General features: G+C 37.7%; 1 protein-coding gene across 1 annotated transcript in view; it reads right to left on the bottom strand.

Moving 5' to 3' along the window:
- Positions 1–981: 981 nt before the first annotated feature.
- Positions 982–16,117, bottom strand: part of LOC139114411 (uncharacterized) — a 49,162-nt gene continuing 34,026 nt past the window's right edge. Inside the window, exons 19-34 of the mRNA XM_070676131.1 lie at positions 15,119–15,244; positions 14,565–14,681; positions 14,040–14,159; positions 13,784–13,900; positions 13,412–13,561; positions 13,180–13,296; positions 12,510–12,626; positions 12,021–12,120; positions 11,272–11,385; positions 10,832–10,903; positions 10,283–10,354; positions 9,953–10,024; positions 9,492–9,563; positions 8,062–9,119; positions 3,475–3,653; positions 982–2,488 (exon numbers count right to left, since the gene is read on the bottom strand). Coding sequence (XP_070532232.1) covers positions 2,282–2,488; positions 3,475–3,653; positions 8,062–9,119; positions 9,492–9,563; positions 9,953–10,024; positions 10,283–10,354; positions 10,832–10,903; positions 11,272–11,385; positions 12,021–12,120; positions 12,510–12,626; positions 13,180–13,296; positions 13,412–13,561; positions 13,784–13,900; positions 14,040–14,159; positions 14,565–14,681; positions 15,119–15,244 — 2,810 coding nt within the window. The 3' untranslated portion in view covers positions 982–2,281. The remainder of the gene's footprint in view (positions 2,489–3,474; positions 3,654–8,061; positions 9,120–9,491; positions 9,564–9,952; positions 10,025–10,282; positions 10,355–10,831; positions 10,904–11,271; positions 11,386–12,020; positions 12,121–12,509; positions 12,627–13,179; positions 13,297–13,411; positions 13,562–13,783; positions 13,901–14,039; positions 14,160–14,564; positions 14,682–15,118; positions 15,245–16,117) is intronic.

Below are 16,117 nucleotides of genomic sequence, written 5' to 3'. Positions count from 1 at the left end.
TGATCGCCTAGCTCTAGTACAAACTCATACGATTTTAGCCATGGGTAAAGCAGAAACATTTTACGAGCTTTCCCTGTTAAGACACTTTGCAACAACATGGTCCAAACATCTTTAGGCGATCTGAGACTAGTTGCCATTTTTCCAAAAGGGTGAAAATATTTGCTCACCTTCTTTTCTTGAAATTATAGAACATGCCGAATATATTTTGCTGCATCAAAACTCTGATTATACTGTATGGTCTTATTGACAAATTCTCAGCTTCTATTACCTTTGTCTTTGTTTTCTCCCTCTCTAATTCATTTGTTTAATCTCTAGTTTTCTTTGTCTTCGTCTTTCATTTTATTCCAATTGCCTCATTCTTTCTTGTGATCCAACTTTACTTGCGTTATTTTTCACTGCGTCACCCTTCCACCGTAGGCTCAACGACACATTCTGTGAATGTAGCTTTTACTGTCTGACTTTCTTTACATTTGTTCAGGAAGAGGTGTCGCGAAGAGCCTGAGAAAGGAGATACATGTAAACATCGGCGACAAACCTTGATATACCCAGCATTCCAGTTAGCGCCCAAGCTAGGTTATTCTCAACGGAGCTGTGATAGTGATGATATAGCAAGCAATTCGCCATTTCATGACCCCAAATGACCTTATATCCTAGTATTTTTGTCGGTTTGATGTCATGAGTGTGACTTCATCTCTGGGAATAGGCGTTTATGTTCAATGGTTTATTACTGAATAGTCTAGTCACGGTTTTCAAACAGTTCAAGCAAAATGTCGCATTTATTAAAACACCAGGATTTAAAGCTATATGAACAACCGAATACAGACTCCTCCCCTTTCAGACTGTGTCTGACTGGACACTCAAAAAGGTAACTTTTGGACAACGTGTCGGACAAGGATCTTTAGATTAAGGATACGCTCGAAGCATAAAATTTAAGTGCCCACAACTCTTTTATTTAAAACAAACACACAAAATAGTGCCAAATTCACATTTTAATTTACATTCATTACAAACGGCTGTGTCCACCAGGGTTCGGGTAAAACTGCAGTTTATAGAGTCGATATGTGTCAATTTAAAACACCAGTGTCGTTTAAAATTACATACAGGAGATGATAAATGACAACCTTGTTCAGTATGTCCTCACACATCGATTCTTACTCATATCTCTTTCAAGGGTTCAACATCAATGTAAATGAATTTCCTGCAATATGATTTCTTTAATTGGGGAAATAGTAGACTGCCGGCAGTCCCTTGTGCCTTCTTTGCTTGCAATGTTGACGTACGCAGTTTGGCAACTGCCGTAAATTATATTCTTTCTTGCCATACCAAACAGCCGAAGGCTCGAGAGGCAGTGCCGAAGGCAAGAACTATTACATAAACAAAGCAAAGGTCATAACGGTACAAGCGTTTTCAAGTTGTCGACAGTCTACATGGGGAGGGCAAAGAAAGCAAAGGCAAAAATTGCCTTATATGGCGTGTGGATTTGCAAGGGGGATTTTTGGCTTTAATCAGCCAGTTTTGAATTAAAGAAGGTAGGTTATCGGAAACAAACATGTATAATGTTCCCTGATCTACGTTCGCTATTTCTCTATTTTGTTAACATAAAAAACCGGCTGCCAATTCTCAGTCTGTAATTTGGACGGATATATCGGCAAATTCTTCAGCGTACTCAGCCCAGCGGATGGGTTTGTACGATGATTTCTGTCGTAATTGTCTCTACCCCTACTGGTTCTTCTTGTGAAACATAGTTAAGATAATTTTCACACATTTACGATAAACATTACGCCATCAGGGGGACTACCGATAGTGACCGAAAGCTTCAACTAAATACTGATACTTTAAGTAACTCTTGCAAATATATCGAGTACATATCACAAAATATCTGAATTACGGTTTCCAAATCTGAGTATAATTGCTTCTGCCTTTGACTTCAAACATTTAAAATCATTGTTCGTGGCCATATGATTTGCTCAAGTGCGATTTTCAATTAAATTCTCTCTGATGAAATATTTTACGAATTTCTGACTGAATTAAGTGTTCAAAATTTACTCTTTTATAACATATCTTTTCAATACAAATGTAAAAAGTATGTAAAAAGGAAACGGTTTCAGTACATATACATCGGTGACGTAACCATCTAGACTGTCACAAGACATGTTAATGAATTCAGTCACAAAGTGCAAATGTAAACTTTTTCGTCAGAAATTCTGGCTGGTAAGTAAACAATTGCCAGTGGAAAAACGTGCGACGTATCGATGACCTCGAAAAGAACATGTATGAGAAGCTAACTGTCATTCTGGTATCCATAGTTGTCAAACTTTAACCCGACATCATCGCCAGAAAGACCGTTGTTAGCGGTAGCGGCGCTCAGTGTGTTCCTCAGCTTTTCCAACATTTTCGCGTCGCTGGCGACGGCGTCACTAAGTTCTTCGTCACTAGTATGTATCCATTCTCGAGAGGAAATGAGCAAATATGCGCGGTTGATAACACCCTGGAAGAAAGCATACCCTGTATTTAAAATGCTTTAAAGACAGCCATGTGCTATAAATTGCAACGAATATGAGTAGAAGTTGGATTTTCCATTTGCTTATAACCAAAGCAAAATATACGAGAGATTTTAACCTTTAAATTTTAATATGTGGTATTTTCCAGTAGTCCTATTGAGAATGATCTTATAATCTTCCATGAAAAGGAAAAGCGAAAGTTCCCGTAATCTAACCCTACGGAAGATTTCAAGGTGCATCCCTCATCTTAAGTTCTAACTTTGATTGAAAAGTCAATCACAAAAATTGTAAATCTTCATTTATATATTATCTTATGAAAGAAATCACACCTCATCTATCGATGGGGACAAATGGCATCCCCTGCAGTTGTATCATGGATGACGCTGTCCAAATATGTGCTTCGTTAACAGCCCAATTTAAATCTACGTGTAGCCTAAGATGATGTTGTTGACACAGCAGCACTTTGAAATGATATAAATTGGTGAAGATATAGTCGCGTATATTTGTCTCATATTGCTTTCGGGAAAAATGCTTTTTTTCAGGAGGAGATTAACAATAGGGTAATAATCATGCTTATTGGTTTAAATTTGGTATTCTGTTATTTCGCTGTCACATCAACTGTGTGTTTTTTTCAATGAATTCAGTTAATTAGTTAGTATCGCAGTTGCTTGTGCATGGTTCAATATATGTTGAAGGCCCAAGGAATAATTCGCCGTGTACCGAACCACAAGCGATTGTTCTTGTGATCTACCACCATCCCAGTTATTAATTGGAGAAAACGTATATCCATATACTCTGCTCCATGGCTTTAACTATGAATAAAAATCTCCTTATCATGAGGCTAATGGCGATGTTAAGTTCACAGTTAGACAAAAATAGTACTCATATTAAAGAGCAGGTGCACATTTGGTTGAAATTAAACAGGGTAAACTGATCTATGTTATGATCCAAAGATCGCACGCAAAATTCTTACACTTTTGTCGCAGTCGACCATGATGTGATATACGTCAACTTTCCCATATGCTAAGTCGTTGTCATGGAAAAACTGCAAAGCAGATTCGACGTCCTCCTTGACAATATTCGCCTCCACTTCTGTCACATGTCTGGTAGCAAGAAGGTCTCTTAATTTGACCACTGGACCAACTTGAGTAACTGTGAATAAAAAAGTAAGACCATGTAAGTACCCATCATCAGCTAGAACTTGTTTGATAATGGTTGATGCTCTTGCGTTGATTGCAAAACCTCCAAAGAGATTTAAATTCTAAATATACTTATTGGTTGCCGGCCAAACAGACTTGAATTTGACGAAAGACGGGTTTTGTATGAAAGTGTGGAAATGTTGTTGTCGATTTAAAAGAGGTGACTTTGAAAGGAATATGCGTAGGAAAGTGCATAGTTTTTCTAATTTCATAAAATCATGTCATGCAGAAAACAAAGAAATTGTGACCACAGTCTTGCAAAGCATAAAAATTGTCTTCATGTCATACTATCACAAACAGTATCAAGCGCACCGTTAGTTAGTTAGTTGGTTAGATAGATAGATAGATAGATAGATAGATAGATAGATAGATAGATAGATAGATAGATAGATAGATAGATAGATAGATAGATAGACAGACAGACAGATAGATATATAGATAGATAGATAGATAGATAGATAGATAGATAGATAGATAGATAGATAGATAGATAGTCGGACGGATGGGTGGGTGGTTGGACGGATGGATAGTCGGATAGATGGATGGATGGATGGTTGGGTGCATGCATGCATGCATACATACATACATACATACATACATAAAGACGGACAGAGAGACATACATACATACATACATGCATGCATGCATGCATGCATGCATGCATGCATGCATGCATACATACACACATACATACATACATACATACATACATACATACATACATACATACATACATACATAGTTGGGTGCATGCATGCATGCATACATACATACATACATACATACATAAAGACGGACAGAGAGACAGACAGACAGAGACAGACAGACAGACATACTGACAGACAGATGCACGCAGACACACAGTGACACAAAAACACACAGGCCATTTTTTAATAGCTCTAGGTGGTGTTGATATTCGATTTTTAATATATGGTTTGATGACGACATTTTGGGACCAACTCAGTGTTGTCATCAAAACAACTATTACATTTCTACACCACCTAGAACTATGGCACAATAGTACGTACCAACACAATAAAAGCATCTGATAGCCATGCCAGGAAATCCCAACACGATTTGACCGGTTGACCCTGCTGTTAATTTTATGCAGGAAATTACAATAACAATGCTTGGTCGAATGACGCAGTGCCTTGAGGGTGGGATCGCCAGTGGTATAGGGGAGGAGTACCTTCCCGATGGTGATAAGTGGTGCAGATTACCCTAGCCTAAGTGACTGGCGTATACGCGTGCCAAAAGACACCTATGGTTGATTTCCTGTTGACCAGTCGGATGGCAGAGTTGCAAATACCTGGACTGAACCATTTGGTTTTTGTGGGTGTCGGTGGTACTTTGACAATAAAAGTAAAGATGCACATATATTGAGTTTATTGTCTTGTTTATGAGCGGTCAGTATTTCCAACAGCATAAATTATGTGCATTTGCCCTTGAAGAAATAAATAATTTCGAATAAAACATCGCGAATGTAACCACATTCATTAAGCTCGACGTACACTTAAGTGCCCCAAAGAACCATGAAATCGCCCGACTTTCGATTGAAGAGATGAGTTTTGCCAAACCACGTATACAGAAAAAGTGGCAGATAACTTTATTTTTAGAATCATAGACAGTATAGCGAAATGTAAAAAATGTGTGAAACAGGCTCCCCACCTAACTATCCAAAATGTTTTTGTGTCGAGTTTGTGTTTGATTCGTTTCGAAAATGTGTTCCTACATTCTTATCCGATTGTTTGTGTTAATGAAATGTTTGTTTTGCTTTGGATATTTGTAGAGAAGTTTGGATTAGTGTGTACGGTAATGTTTTGTTTGTGTGGGGAAAGCTTATGGCGAGACGCAGCCAGACCTATGTTGTTACAAAAGTTGATAGAGTCGCCCTTTGACGCTTGCGTTTCGAAACCCGAGTGTGGTTTCTCATCAGTCGCAGTGTAGATTCTTTCCTTAGTTTGTTTGTGAAAATTATTTTAATGCATTTTAGTGGTCTGGCTTTCCGATTAGCGAGGCAAGTATATTAATTTTGGTCACGTTGTGAGTCCGTTTGGTGGTTCGGTTTGTTTGTTCTGTATTTCTTTACTTCGGTAAATTTTGTTTTGACTGGTGTGTCTTTTAGATTTTTGCGGAGGTTTGTGAATTTTTAGGCAATAAGTACCACTGCGGGGTACCGATTTTATGTTCATTGGATCAAGATACTTACAAGCAGCCTGGTTGATGTGCTTGTTCTCGTACATTTTGATTAATAGTCCATTTACTTTGTTTATTGTTTGTTCTGGCTTGTTGTGTATAATACTGAGTGTTGCGTAATTGCCTTTCGCATTCGAGTACGTAATCGTTTTTGTTGACAATAACGAAAAACCGACCCTTGTCGAAGGGTTATTTTCCGAACTTTGTCCATTGTTTGCAAGCTGGTTTATCGCGATTCTTTTGGCACGCGACATGTTTTGTTTCCTTGTTTGAAATGGTATCTCTAGAATGCGAGTTTAGCAGTTTCAGATAGCTTTCAAGTTTTTGTTTTTTGTTGTTAGTGGAGTCCAATTTGACTTTTCTTTGAATTGGTGTTCCGATTGTTTGTGTCTCACGATGTAGCGTAGTCACAATATACGACTTTATTTGTTGGAATCCTGAGGTGGTTTTATTCTGTTTGGTTTTGTTGGTGTCCAAATGAATTTTAAGGCTTTTGCCTAGTACTATTTTTCGGAGTTTCATAGTTTGAGCGATGATAGGTTGTTGTTGAATTTCATGTTGTTGTCAGCTTTTCTTTGGAAATAGCTAATTTATTTCCACGGCCATGTTTTCTGTTACGTTACGGTGATTGTTTATTTTGTATTTAATGTTGTGTTTCAGTTCTTTGTTATGTGTACGATTTTTGTTATTTCTTTTAAGTGTTTGTGTGTTCTATGTCATTTTATGTTGTTTTTTTTTTGGTAGTTCTTTTTGGAGTATTGGTGGCCCTGAAAACGGCCGCTTGGCATGGGTTTTTGTTAGCGCTTGGCGCGTTTGTTTTGGCGATGACCTAGCTTTTTATGCTTCTTTTTGCCGATTCGATGTGCTTGGTGAGTAGGTGTTTGCCGCCTTCTTGTCACTGTGTGTGCGTACATGGACAGTCTGCATAGCCCTTGAATGTGGTCTCGATTTTGATCAAACTTATAATTTAGGAGTACATAGCAAAACTGATAAATGATTTATGTGATTACTGTAGCTATAGATAGGCTACATTTAGGACGGGCAGCGACGGGGAGTAATTAGTAGGCAAAACAAGTGGTTTTCACCGTGGGCAGAACTCGGTGCAATGATACTGAACATTAATAGTAAGCCTGTCACCTTGAAGGTAATACTGTAGGTGAAACAAGGACTTCAAACGCACGATGGTACAAACAACACCGCAAGTGAAACGTACACATAGAAATACACGCGTTCCTACGTTGTGCCCAACCGGGCAACGCGATTAAAATATGACTGATACTGATGGATAGTGTTAATTGGGTCGGTAAACAGTCAATTAATAGTTTAATTGACTACCTGGGTGATTGGCAGGTCGTGTCCAACGACGCATATGCAAAGCAGGCCAAAAGACAAAAGCCCCCAAAGATATTAACAGCTGGCCAGGGGTCACCATGAATACGTAATGACGCTTCACTACGCAGAAACTGCGTAGTCAAGCCCTTCTTAACCGGTCAAATCCTCTTGGCATTTTCCCTCATGTCAGTAAAAGCTTCGTGCTTTTCCGATTACTATATGTGTGTGTTTGTACTGTGTCTGTGTGTCGTCTGCTCCATGCACACTGTGTTGCTCGGTCGTGCACAGGATTGTAACATCTAAGTCGGTTGCCATGACCAACTCTTTTTGGGTTGGAAACGGTGGCCGACTGGTTTTGTGTGAGGCCTAGCAGCTAGGCGATGTTGCCGTGAAGTGTGTGGGGGTTCGAATCCCGATTGGGTTATAGTAAAAAAATTATTTCTTAGGCTGTAATTATATGTAAGTAGTCTGATGATTACTTGATGCATGAAACTTAAGAAACAGATAGAAAGATTTTCCACTTGGCGTAATTTGTGTTATTATTTATAACGCTCTGCTTTTAGTAACGAGCACTGTAATTTTCCAAACAATTATGAGCTAGAATAACAGGAAAAAGAGGAAATCCTCGAATTAGGAGCGGCCTGTAAGATACGCTTCCCACAAAGCTGATTTAACAAATATTGCTGAAGGAACTGGTAGGTTCAAAAGATAAGCGACAGGCACAGGCTACATACAAACTTTGCAGAATTATCATAAAGATGTGATGTTCTTATAACCCCCAGATTGTTACTTAGGAACGTTACAGACTGATCAAAAGAGGAAAATGTTCTTACCCACTTGATTGTCCTTGTCAATTCCATTAGAGTACCTGTCTTTCTCGGACGCTTTATTGGTTCTGCTTGTGTTCGTAATAACTCGCTGTCTTGCCTCATTTCGTTTTGCTTTGATGCTCGAATAAGTGTACAAGAACGGGTTGAGGGAGGAATTGAGAGGAAGGATAAAGACTGCTGTCCAAGCATAAACATCACCTGGTATAACCACACCAGACAAGCCTAGAATACCCAAAGTACATATGGGAACCCAGCAGCAGAAATCGGAAGTCACAATCAAAGTGATCTTGGCAGATAGGCGCCATTCTTTACGGGTTGTCTTCATTTGGCGTCCGACGGCACGGCTGGCCCTTTTGACGGTCAGGTAGATTATGAAGTACGCAATGAAAATGAACACAAAAGACATGAGATTCAAAACCAGTGATATGGCCACAGAATACTCCCAGCCTGGGGGCGTAGTACGCGACATATGAAGTGACAAACACACACCGGTTCGGGCGTAGAAGGCATCTTCAAAGTAGGGAATCCCTACCAACGGTATAAAGCAAACAACAGCAACCGAAACCCAACCAAAGGCGGACACTATCTTTGCCGATTTCACGCTCATTCGTCGACCAGAAAAGGGAAAAACTATGCGAGAAAAACGGTCAAGGGTCATGACAGTGAGTGTGAAAACAGACATCTCGCTAGAGAGCGTGGACAGAAAGCCACAGAACTGACACAGGTAGCTACTTCTCCACGATTCGTCGTGAAGAATGTAATCATCTCGATAGAACTGATCTACTGACGCTATGGTTATCATATAAACACCCATGAAGAAGTCTGCCACGGCCAGGTTACAAATGAGCATGGAGTCAACTCTCAACTTCTCGTCGGAAGTCATTCTCGTGATAAGGACTCCCAAATTTCCAAGAAGAGCACTGAACCCAAGACTCCACATGAAAATACGCAATACTGGCTCTCTTAGGAGATCTTTGCACGAGGAAAACTCATTGGGTTCTGGGACGCACTCCGTGAGAGTGTCGGGAGCAAGACAGCAGAACAGGTACTTGTCCGATTTCCTAATCAGGAAAAGAAAAAAATGAGAAAGTATTTTCATTGGCATGGCTGTGGGTTTAATTTTAACAGGGATTTACAGAAAATTCTGACTAAAATGCAAGAAAGCCTGAAACTGTTCCAGATAAAAATGAAGTTATTTAACTGAGAATGGCCGTTTTATGTTCTGAACTTGATGGCATTGGCATTGGACATCAGTCATTTCTCCGGAAGACGACTAACAAAAATGGCAGCTTCTTGTTCCTAATGTTATATCACTTGGAAATGTTTCGACAAACAATAGTGACTTAAATATGAATAATGAATAGCTAATAATTACATAGATCATTTTTCCATTAGTCTAAAACATGGCATTCTGGATTCTTATTTGAACTTACAGTGTTCTCAGTCGATTAATGCCGGTGAATAAATCTTCTTTGATTCGACTTAAAGGATTTGACCGCATGTCGCTATAAAATATAGAGTGAGACACGTTATGTGCAATTACCACACCACAATAAATACATACAGTAAATGATATTTTGTTCGGGACTGAAGGGGCTATAGAAAATATGTTGTGTTTAGTCACAAGAGAACATGGACCATTTTAAATTGAAACTACCAATAAAAGGCGGCGTTATCTTATCAGTTAAAACGTTTCTGCGGATATCTCTGATTTATTTGTTGATCGCTTACGATGGTAGAGTACTTTACATTTTCATTCATGTTCATGCTGAAAGTATTATTTCCGAGGTGCACCTCAATTTCTTCGCCTCTGAAGTCTTTCACTTTTCTGTAATGGCGACTGTTTTGCTGCGATGGCAATTTTAATGTGCAGTGACAACAATATCATACTTACATATACTCTACATTTATCAACTGGTCAAAAACATTAGATTCTAAAGTGACCATGGTGTTGTTCACAAATTCTCTGTAAGGATAAACATTATCGGCATCAACAAATGTTCATAAAACAGTAGCAGAAATAGTGAACATAATCAACTCAAAACAAATGATTAATAACTTAAAGAAAAGCTATGAAATGGAATCATATAGATTCATTGGCTAGTCATCTTTTTTCGAAATAACGTTTACCTAAATGAGCGATTGTCTTATACTGGATGCATATCAATTCACTATGAATGCTAATCAACTCACTAACGGACTGTTAATATATTTTTATACTCACATTCGTCTTAGGCGTTCAAGACCAGCAAAAACCATTGTTTTTAACACAAAGATATTGTTCCGAGATAATACACTAGAAGAAGGAAGATTAAGGTGTACCTTAGCTGACAATCCAAATATGCATTTTCATTGACAGTCATTTCAGACATGCACAGTTGCATACATAGATACATAGGCACATACCAACTTAACTGCCTAACAACCCATCTACAAATCTAACTACCTACATGTTATACGATGTATAACATTAAACACACACATACACACACACACACACACACACACACACACACACACACACACACGCACACACACACATATATATATATAATATATATATATATAATATATATATATATATTATATATATATATGATAGTAGTTGAAGAGTGGTTAAAGGAGGAGAATTAAGTATTAACAGGCAAGTTTGGACGGCAGATGTCTACAGTTGTCACTCCCTTTGTCATTCAAATGACCAAGTTAGTTACACAACAGAAATCTGTCGTCATGCCAGTAAATTTGCCTTAGATATTTGCATTTAGATACTCACAGGGTTAGCAAGTTCTTCAGACTTCTAAAAATCATAGGTTCCATGGAGCTGATTCCAGTATTTGACAAGTCACTGATTGGTAGACGAAAATGAAAAAGGAGAAAGAGCATCAACCACATGAAGACTTGATGCGATCAAGAATTTACCGAATTGAGATATATATCTACAATATATATATGATAAAATAATGATGATTCATAGATATCATGCATTCGTCATTGATACTGATATGGTATTCCTGAAGTCCGTTTGATTGTTTTCTTGTCGCGATTCTCGCGACCTTGTTGACGAGAATTAGTAATTCTCCTGTATTCTGAAGCACTTGAGGTACCGTGACCTCGTCTACTATAGAAGGTATTCTGTAAGTTTATGGAAAAGGATGCCCTGGGATAGAAACTCCAGGTTAACTGATTGTAATATCTGATAATACATTTACTCACAGTTCGGCTAGCAGAGTAAATTTTTCAAAGGTTCCGACTCTTAGGTCATACACCACATCTTCTATAGCCTTCCTACGCCTGTGCGACGACAATTCAACGTGGCCCGTCAAATTTCTTAAAAGAAAGTTTTGCGATAATTGTAACTTCTGTAACTCGTAAATAGCGGTCGATGGTTAACATAATACCAATTGAGGATTGAAATTCTCTTAAGTATCTTCGAAGAAAAGGTTTAACTTACCGTATAGAATATGCACAAAGGAATAGATCGCAAATTATTTCTCATACCATACACACAATGATTCGTTTATGAAGCCAATAAAGATTTCGAACATGATAGCTAAAATTAAAAACACATCAATCTTCTCGATTGTGATTAAGCTTGAGAGGAGAAAATTTCTTTTATTACAGCAGTAGTAACCAGAATGACCTTTACCCATTTTCACTTTCACATCCTTCGAATAATTTTAGGGAATAAAAATTGTTTCCAACATGAAATCCTAAGAGAGCAATTCTGAATTTCGTTCTGTGAAAATCTGTCAAACTTACTGTGTTAGTTCAGAATATATTCCACTGATGCAACGTGTTTATGTATATTTTTGTTTTTGATTGTAATTCACAAAGAGTGACTGGCTGAGGTCAACATTAAGACGGCAAACTTGTCGTTGATTGTTTTACCAAGGTGGGTATGTGACCGAGCGACAATTATCGTTGACTTCTTTAGAATGTAATTAATATTCAAAGTTGCTTACAATTTCCTGATATTGGCCGGTAGTAAAGGCAAACTAACGTTACTTTTGCTGCAATCATAGCTCAGGGCGTTGCACGTACATCCACTAGGACATGCATTCCCTTTAATAAAGAAAAAGAAGACCGGTTTTCAAGAAATAGGTAATGAAACGAATGTCTATTATCTTGATTTGTTACTTGGAAACAAATAATTGAGCTCACATGGTATTAGTGACTTTGGTGTGTAGAAAATAATTAACCCCGTTCATTACTTGTTTTAAGTCTATAGATGGATTCAAATTGTGGTGCAAAAATTTGCGAATTATTTCAGAAATACCTGATAACACTCAAATCCTTGGCTTCGAAGTCCGTGTTTAAGTCTTGTGCAAGTTACAGTTTTTTTCTTAATCGGCATAAATGTGAGCTACTGTTAAACGATCGAGTGCGTTGTTGATATCTACCTACGTTGTGTATTATAAGTGACATAGGTTAGTATATTGAAGGGCACCTACCGCACTGGAATTCATCATCTCCATCTGTACAATCCTTCACACCATCACAGACCTTCTCTAAACTGATACAGTAGTGTACATCGTGGCATTTGTGAGCGCCGGGACACGTGTAATTGTCTGGTATGAATATTTAATAAAAGTCAAGTCTTAGTCTACAGTTATTCATTGAGTCGAGAGAAGCAATAAACATTTTGATATTCTGTGAGGTCAGGAACAAAATTATGATTAACATTTCCAACAAACAGGACAGGTGGGACACTTTGACACATTTTGAACGTTCGTCGCTGCAAAGAAAGTACGTGAAACGACTCAATGCTTGACTCACATTGTCAATGGCAATGCTGTACGAAACGCACATGCATATCATGTTGGCCTAATATTGAAACTGTCACATCCATAGACAGTACAGTAATGTAAAAGGGACAGAATGTTCTCTAATATAAACTAAATAATATTAGTTTACCGGTGACTTATAGTGTCTGTATTGCTGAACAAACGTATGTTCGGACTCACTATCTGCTCCAAAAAAAATGTCTTAATTTAACATGATTCAAGAGAACGTTGTCCTTACTTACAATTATAAGACTTTGTGTGATTGTATGCTTGATAATGCACCACGAACACATTTCGCAGAGTTTGTTTGTTTCTGTGCACACACCTCGCTACTTACCACAGTTAACTTCATCTTCACCATTTGGACAGTCTGGTCGTCCATTACAGCGCATGTGCAGTGGTATGCAATAGGACGTTGGGCATTTGTAAGTCGAAAACGGACAATCAAATGTTTCTGTGAAATAAAAAACCGTCAATTAGTAATCAAAACTTTTAGAAATCGATATATAACATTTTCGTACATTGCATTATACAGCGATTAAGATGTAGGAAGAAAATCAAAAACTTACCACAGAAGATTAAGTGTGTGACGTCACGGCATCCAATTTGAATATCGTATTGATCAAAATCGTAAAGGCATCGCAAATTCCCGCTCATGCACACCCCACTGTCGCAGCGTATGCCCTCATCGTTACAAGTGAAATTTTCAGATTTGTATTCTGTAAAATAGAACGGAAGTTTTAATGTCGTTGTCTTTTATAACATTTGCCACTAACACAAACAGTACTTATTTTGCTCGGCGAGTAGTGCTAAACTGCTGTACATCAACACTCTATGACAACTGTACTAAACTTTTGATTTTTTAAGCTGATTTTTTGTAGATCACTGTTATGTTACGTCGTACAAACCATGAATGGAAAACGATCGAATTGTTGTCTTACCGCATGTCTCAGGCTCGTCTTCATTGTTAGAACCCTGGCAGTCTATGTAACCATCACAAATGGCATGAGAAGGTAGACAAGCACCGTCATAGCACTCGAAACCAGAGTTACATTGACCTGGGTAAAAAATGTTATGAACGGACAAGGAATTAATTATTTCGAAGAGGCGAGTAAACTTTTGAGTTGAATTTACAAAACCGGGCTAAGACAGGATTTAAAACCCTAAGGCAAAAACGTTGTATTCGTAAAACATTACCAAGACACTTTTCTTCATCAGTTCCGTCTACGCAGTCTTGTATCAGGTCACAACGTTTACTTCCCGGTATGCACTGTCCACTATCGCACATGAAGTCACTGTCTTCGCATTGAGGATATACTGTATTTGAAAGCATTGGTTGAAATTAAGTAGCTTACATAGACTTGTTGATGACCGCAAGGAGAAAACTATTAACTTTGTAAATAGCCTCTACATTCTTTATGTTTTGGCTCAGCTTTTTTGTCATTCTTATTAGACATTCGATGTCTGTATTTCGCTGAACGAGTTAAATCTCCACATAAAGTCTTTACCCTTCGAAGCGTACGCTTTTGGATAGTGATCGTCATAAGTTAGACAAAAGGGAAATATAAATCTAGATTTTGTCTATAAAACTTCTCACAAAATAAGTGTATCTTTAGCGCCTAATGTATGTGAAACATTATCGAATAAGGAGTCTAACGTAATATGTCAAAACTTTTGTTTAAGTGATGCATCGGGCATACCGGGCATCGTCGTATCACCTACCACAGTCCCTCTCTTCGGATTCGTCCTCGCAGTCACTGACAAAATTACACAATAAACTGATTGATATGCACTGCCCATTTGCACATTCAAAGCTCGACGCTTCACATGTCCTGCTGTCTGAAAGAAAGCCAGCCCCCCAAAACACTTATTTTTAATAATCTCTTCGTACGAATGTAGATGTGGTGTTTGTGTTTCTTTACAAAATGATATATATATATATATATATATATATATATATATATATATATATATATATATATACTTTTTCTTTACAAAATCAATCCACGTAAAATCAGAGTCACAAGTTTGTAACATCTTTAGTCTTCCAAATAAAAGGAAACAGAACATTTTTGGCGTACGATAACGAAACTTAAAATCTCCAAGTCAGAAAAGGAGAAGTGATCGAGTAAAGGGAGACTTTTGAAACCCTGTAATATTTGAATCCAAAATGTTACATATATAATGTCTGTCAGATCATTATCGCAAATGAGACACATTATGTTGAAATGCCCTACAATAGCGTATACAACATTTGGCACATAAACCATACTTACTGCAGTCTTCTTCATCTGAGCCGTCTTTGCAATCTATTTTACCATCGCAAGTGTGTATTCCAAGAATGCATTCCCCATTGACACATTTAAACTGGGATTCCAGGCAAACGTTTCGGTTGACCGGTTCTGTAAATATTCAAAGGAGAATACAACTATCACATTTTAAATCAATCACTTATATAACATAACACATATCCTTAGACATTGTACTGCCGGGTTTTTTCCAAAGAAAACACAACATATTAAATTGCCAAAACACACGTGACGTGATACAAAGCAAGGTGATTCCCGTCAAGGGAATGTCGCGATTAACGTTTTATAACTGGCTGTCTACGTGTTTTTAATTATAATTAAACCTATCGATCGATACAATTATGCATCAATTACAAACTGTGAACGATGGCAATGAGTAGGATATTTTCAGGGCTACAAATTTCGCGAATTTCCCTTAGTTGACTTTGACGTTATCCAAAAATCATTGGTCAAAAGTCGTCCTACGTAGATATCATAGGATAAACACAGTATTGTACAGCCAGATTATGAAGTAGGTAAGGCAACTGTTATGCTAGATATCATACGGGGAAAGTCCATCCCAAGACCATGCGAAAAAATGACAATGTATTATGATGTATATGGTATGTACAGAAATCAGTCTGTTTCAAGCAAATGAAACTTCTCTGAAATAGCGAGGGACCAATACTATTATGTACGTTTTTTAGAAAATACACTTTTTGAAAAGCAACATTTTAAACTTAGAAAATCCTGTGTAACATCTGTTCCGACATCTGGTTGAAAATTTATAATATCTTAATTATTTCCATTCGTCATGAATGTTTCATGAGTAATGCAAATTTATAACATTTCGCAAAACATAATCACTCACCTATTTCAGCCCCTCACTTGAAATTCAATTTACTTACGGCCACCTGCTTCACGTGATGAATATTATGGTAGAAATTCCATCAGTAAGTTAGATAATGGAAGGTCGTTAAACTGATT

This window comes from Ptychodera flava, chromosome 16 (assembly GCF_041260155.1).
Source record: "Ptychodera flava strain L36383 chromosome 16, AS_Pfla_20210202, whole genome shotgun sequence".
In the NCBI taxonomy this organism is placed as follows: Eukaryota; Metazoa; Hemichordata; class Enteropneusta; family Ptychoderidae; genus Ptychodera; species Ptychodera flava.
This window is presented reverse-complemented; position numbering and strand designations above follow the sequence as displayed.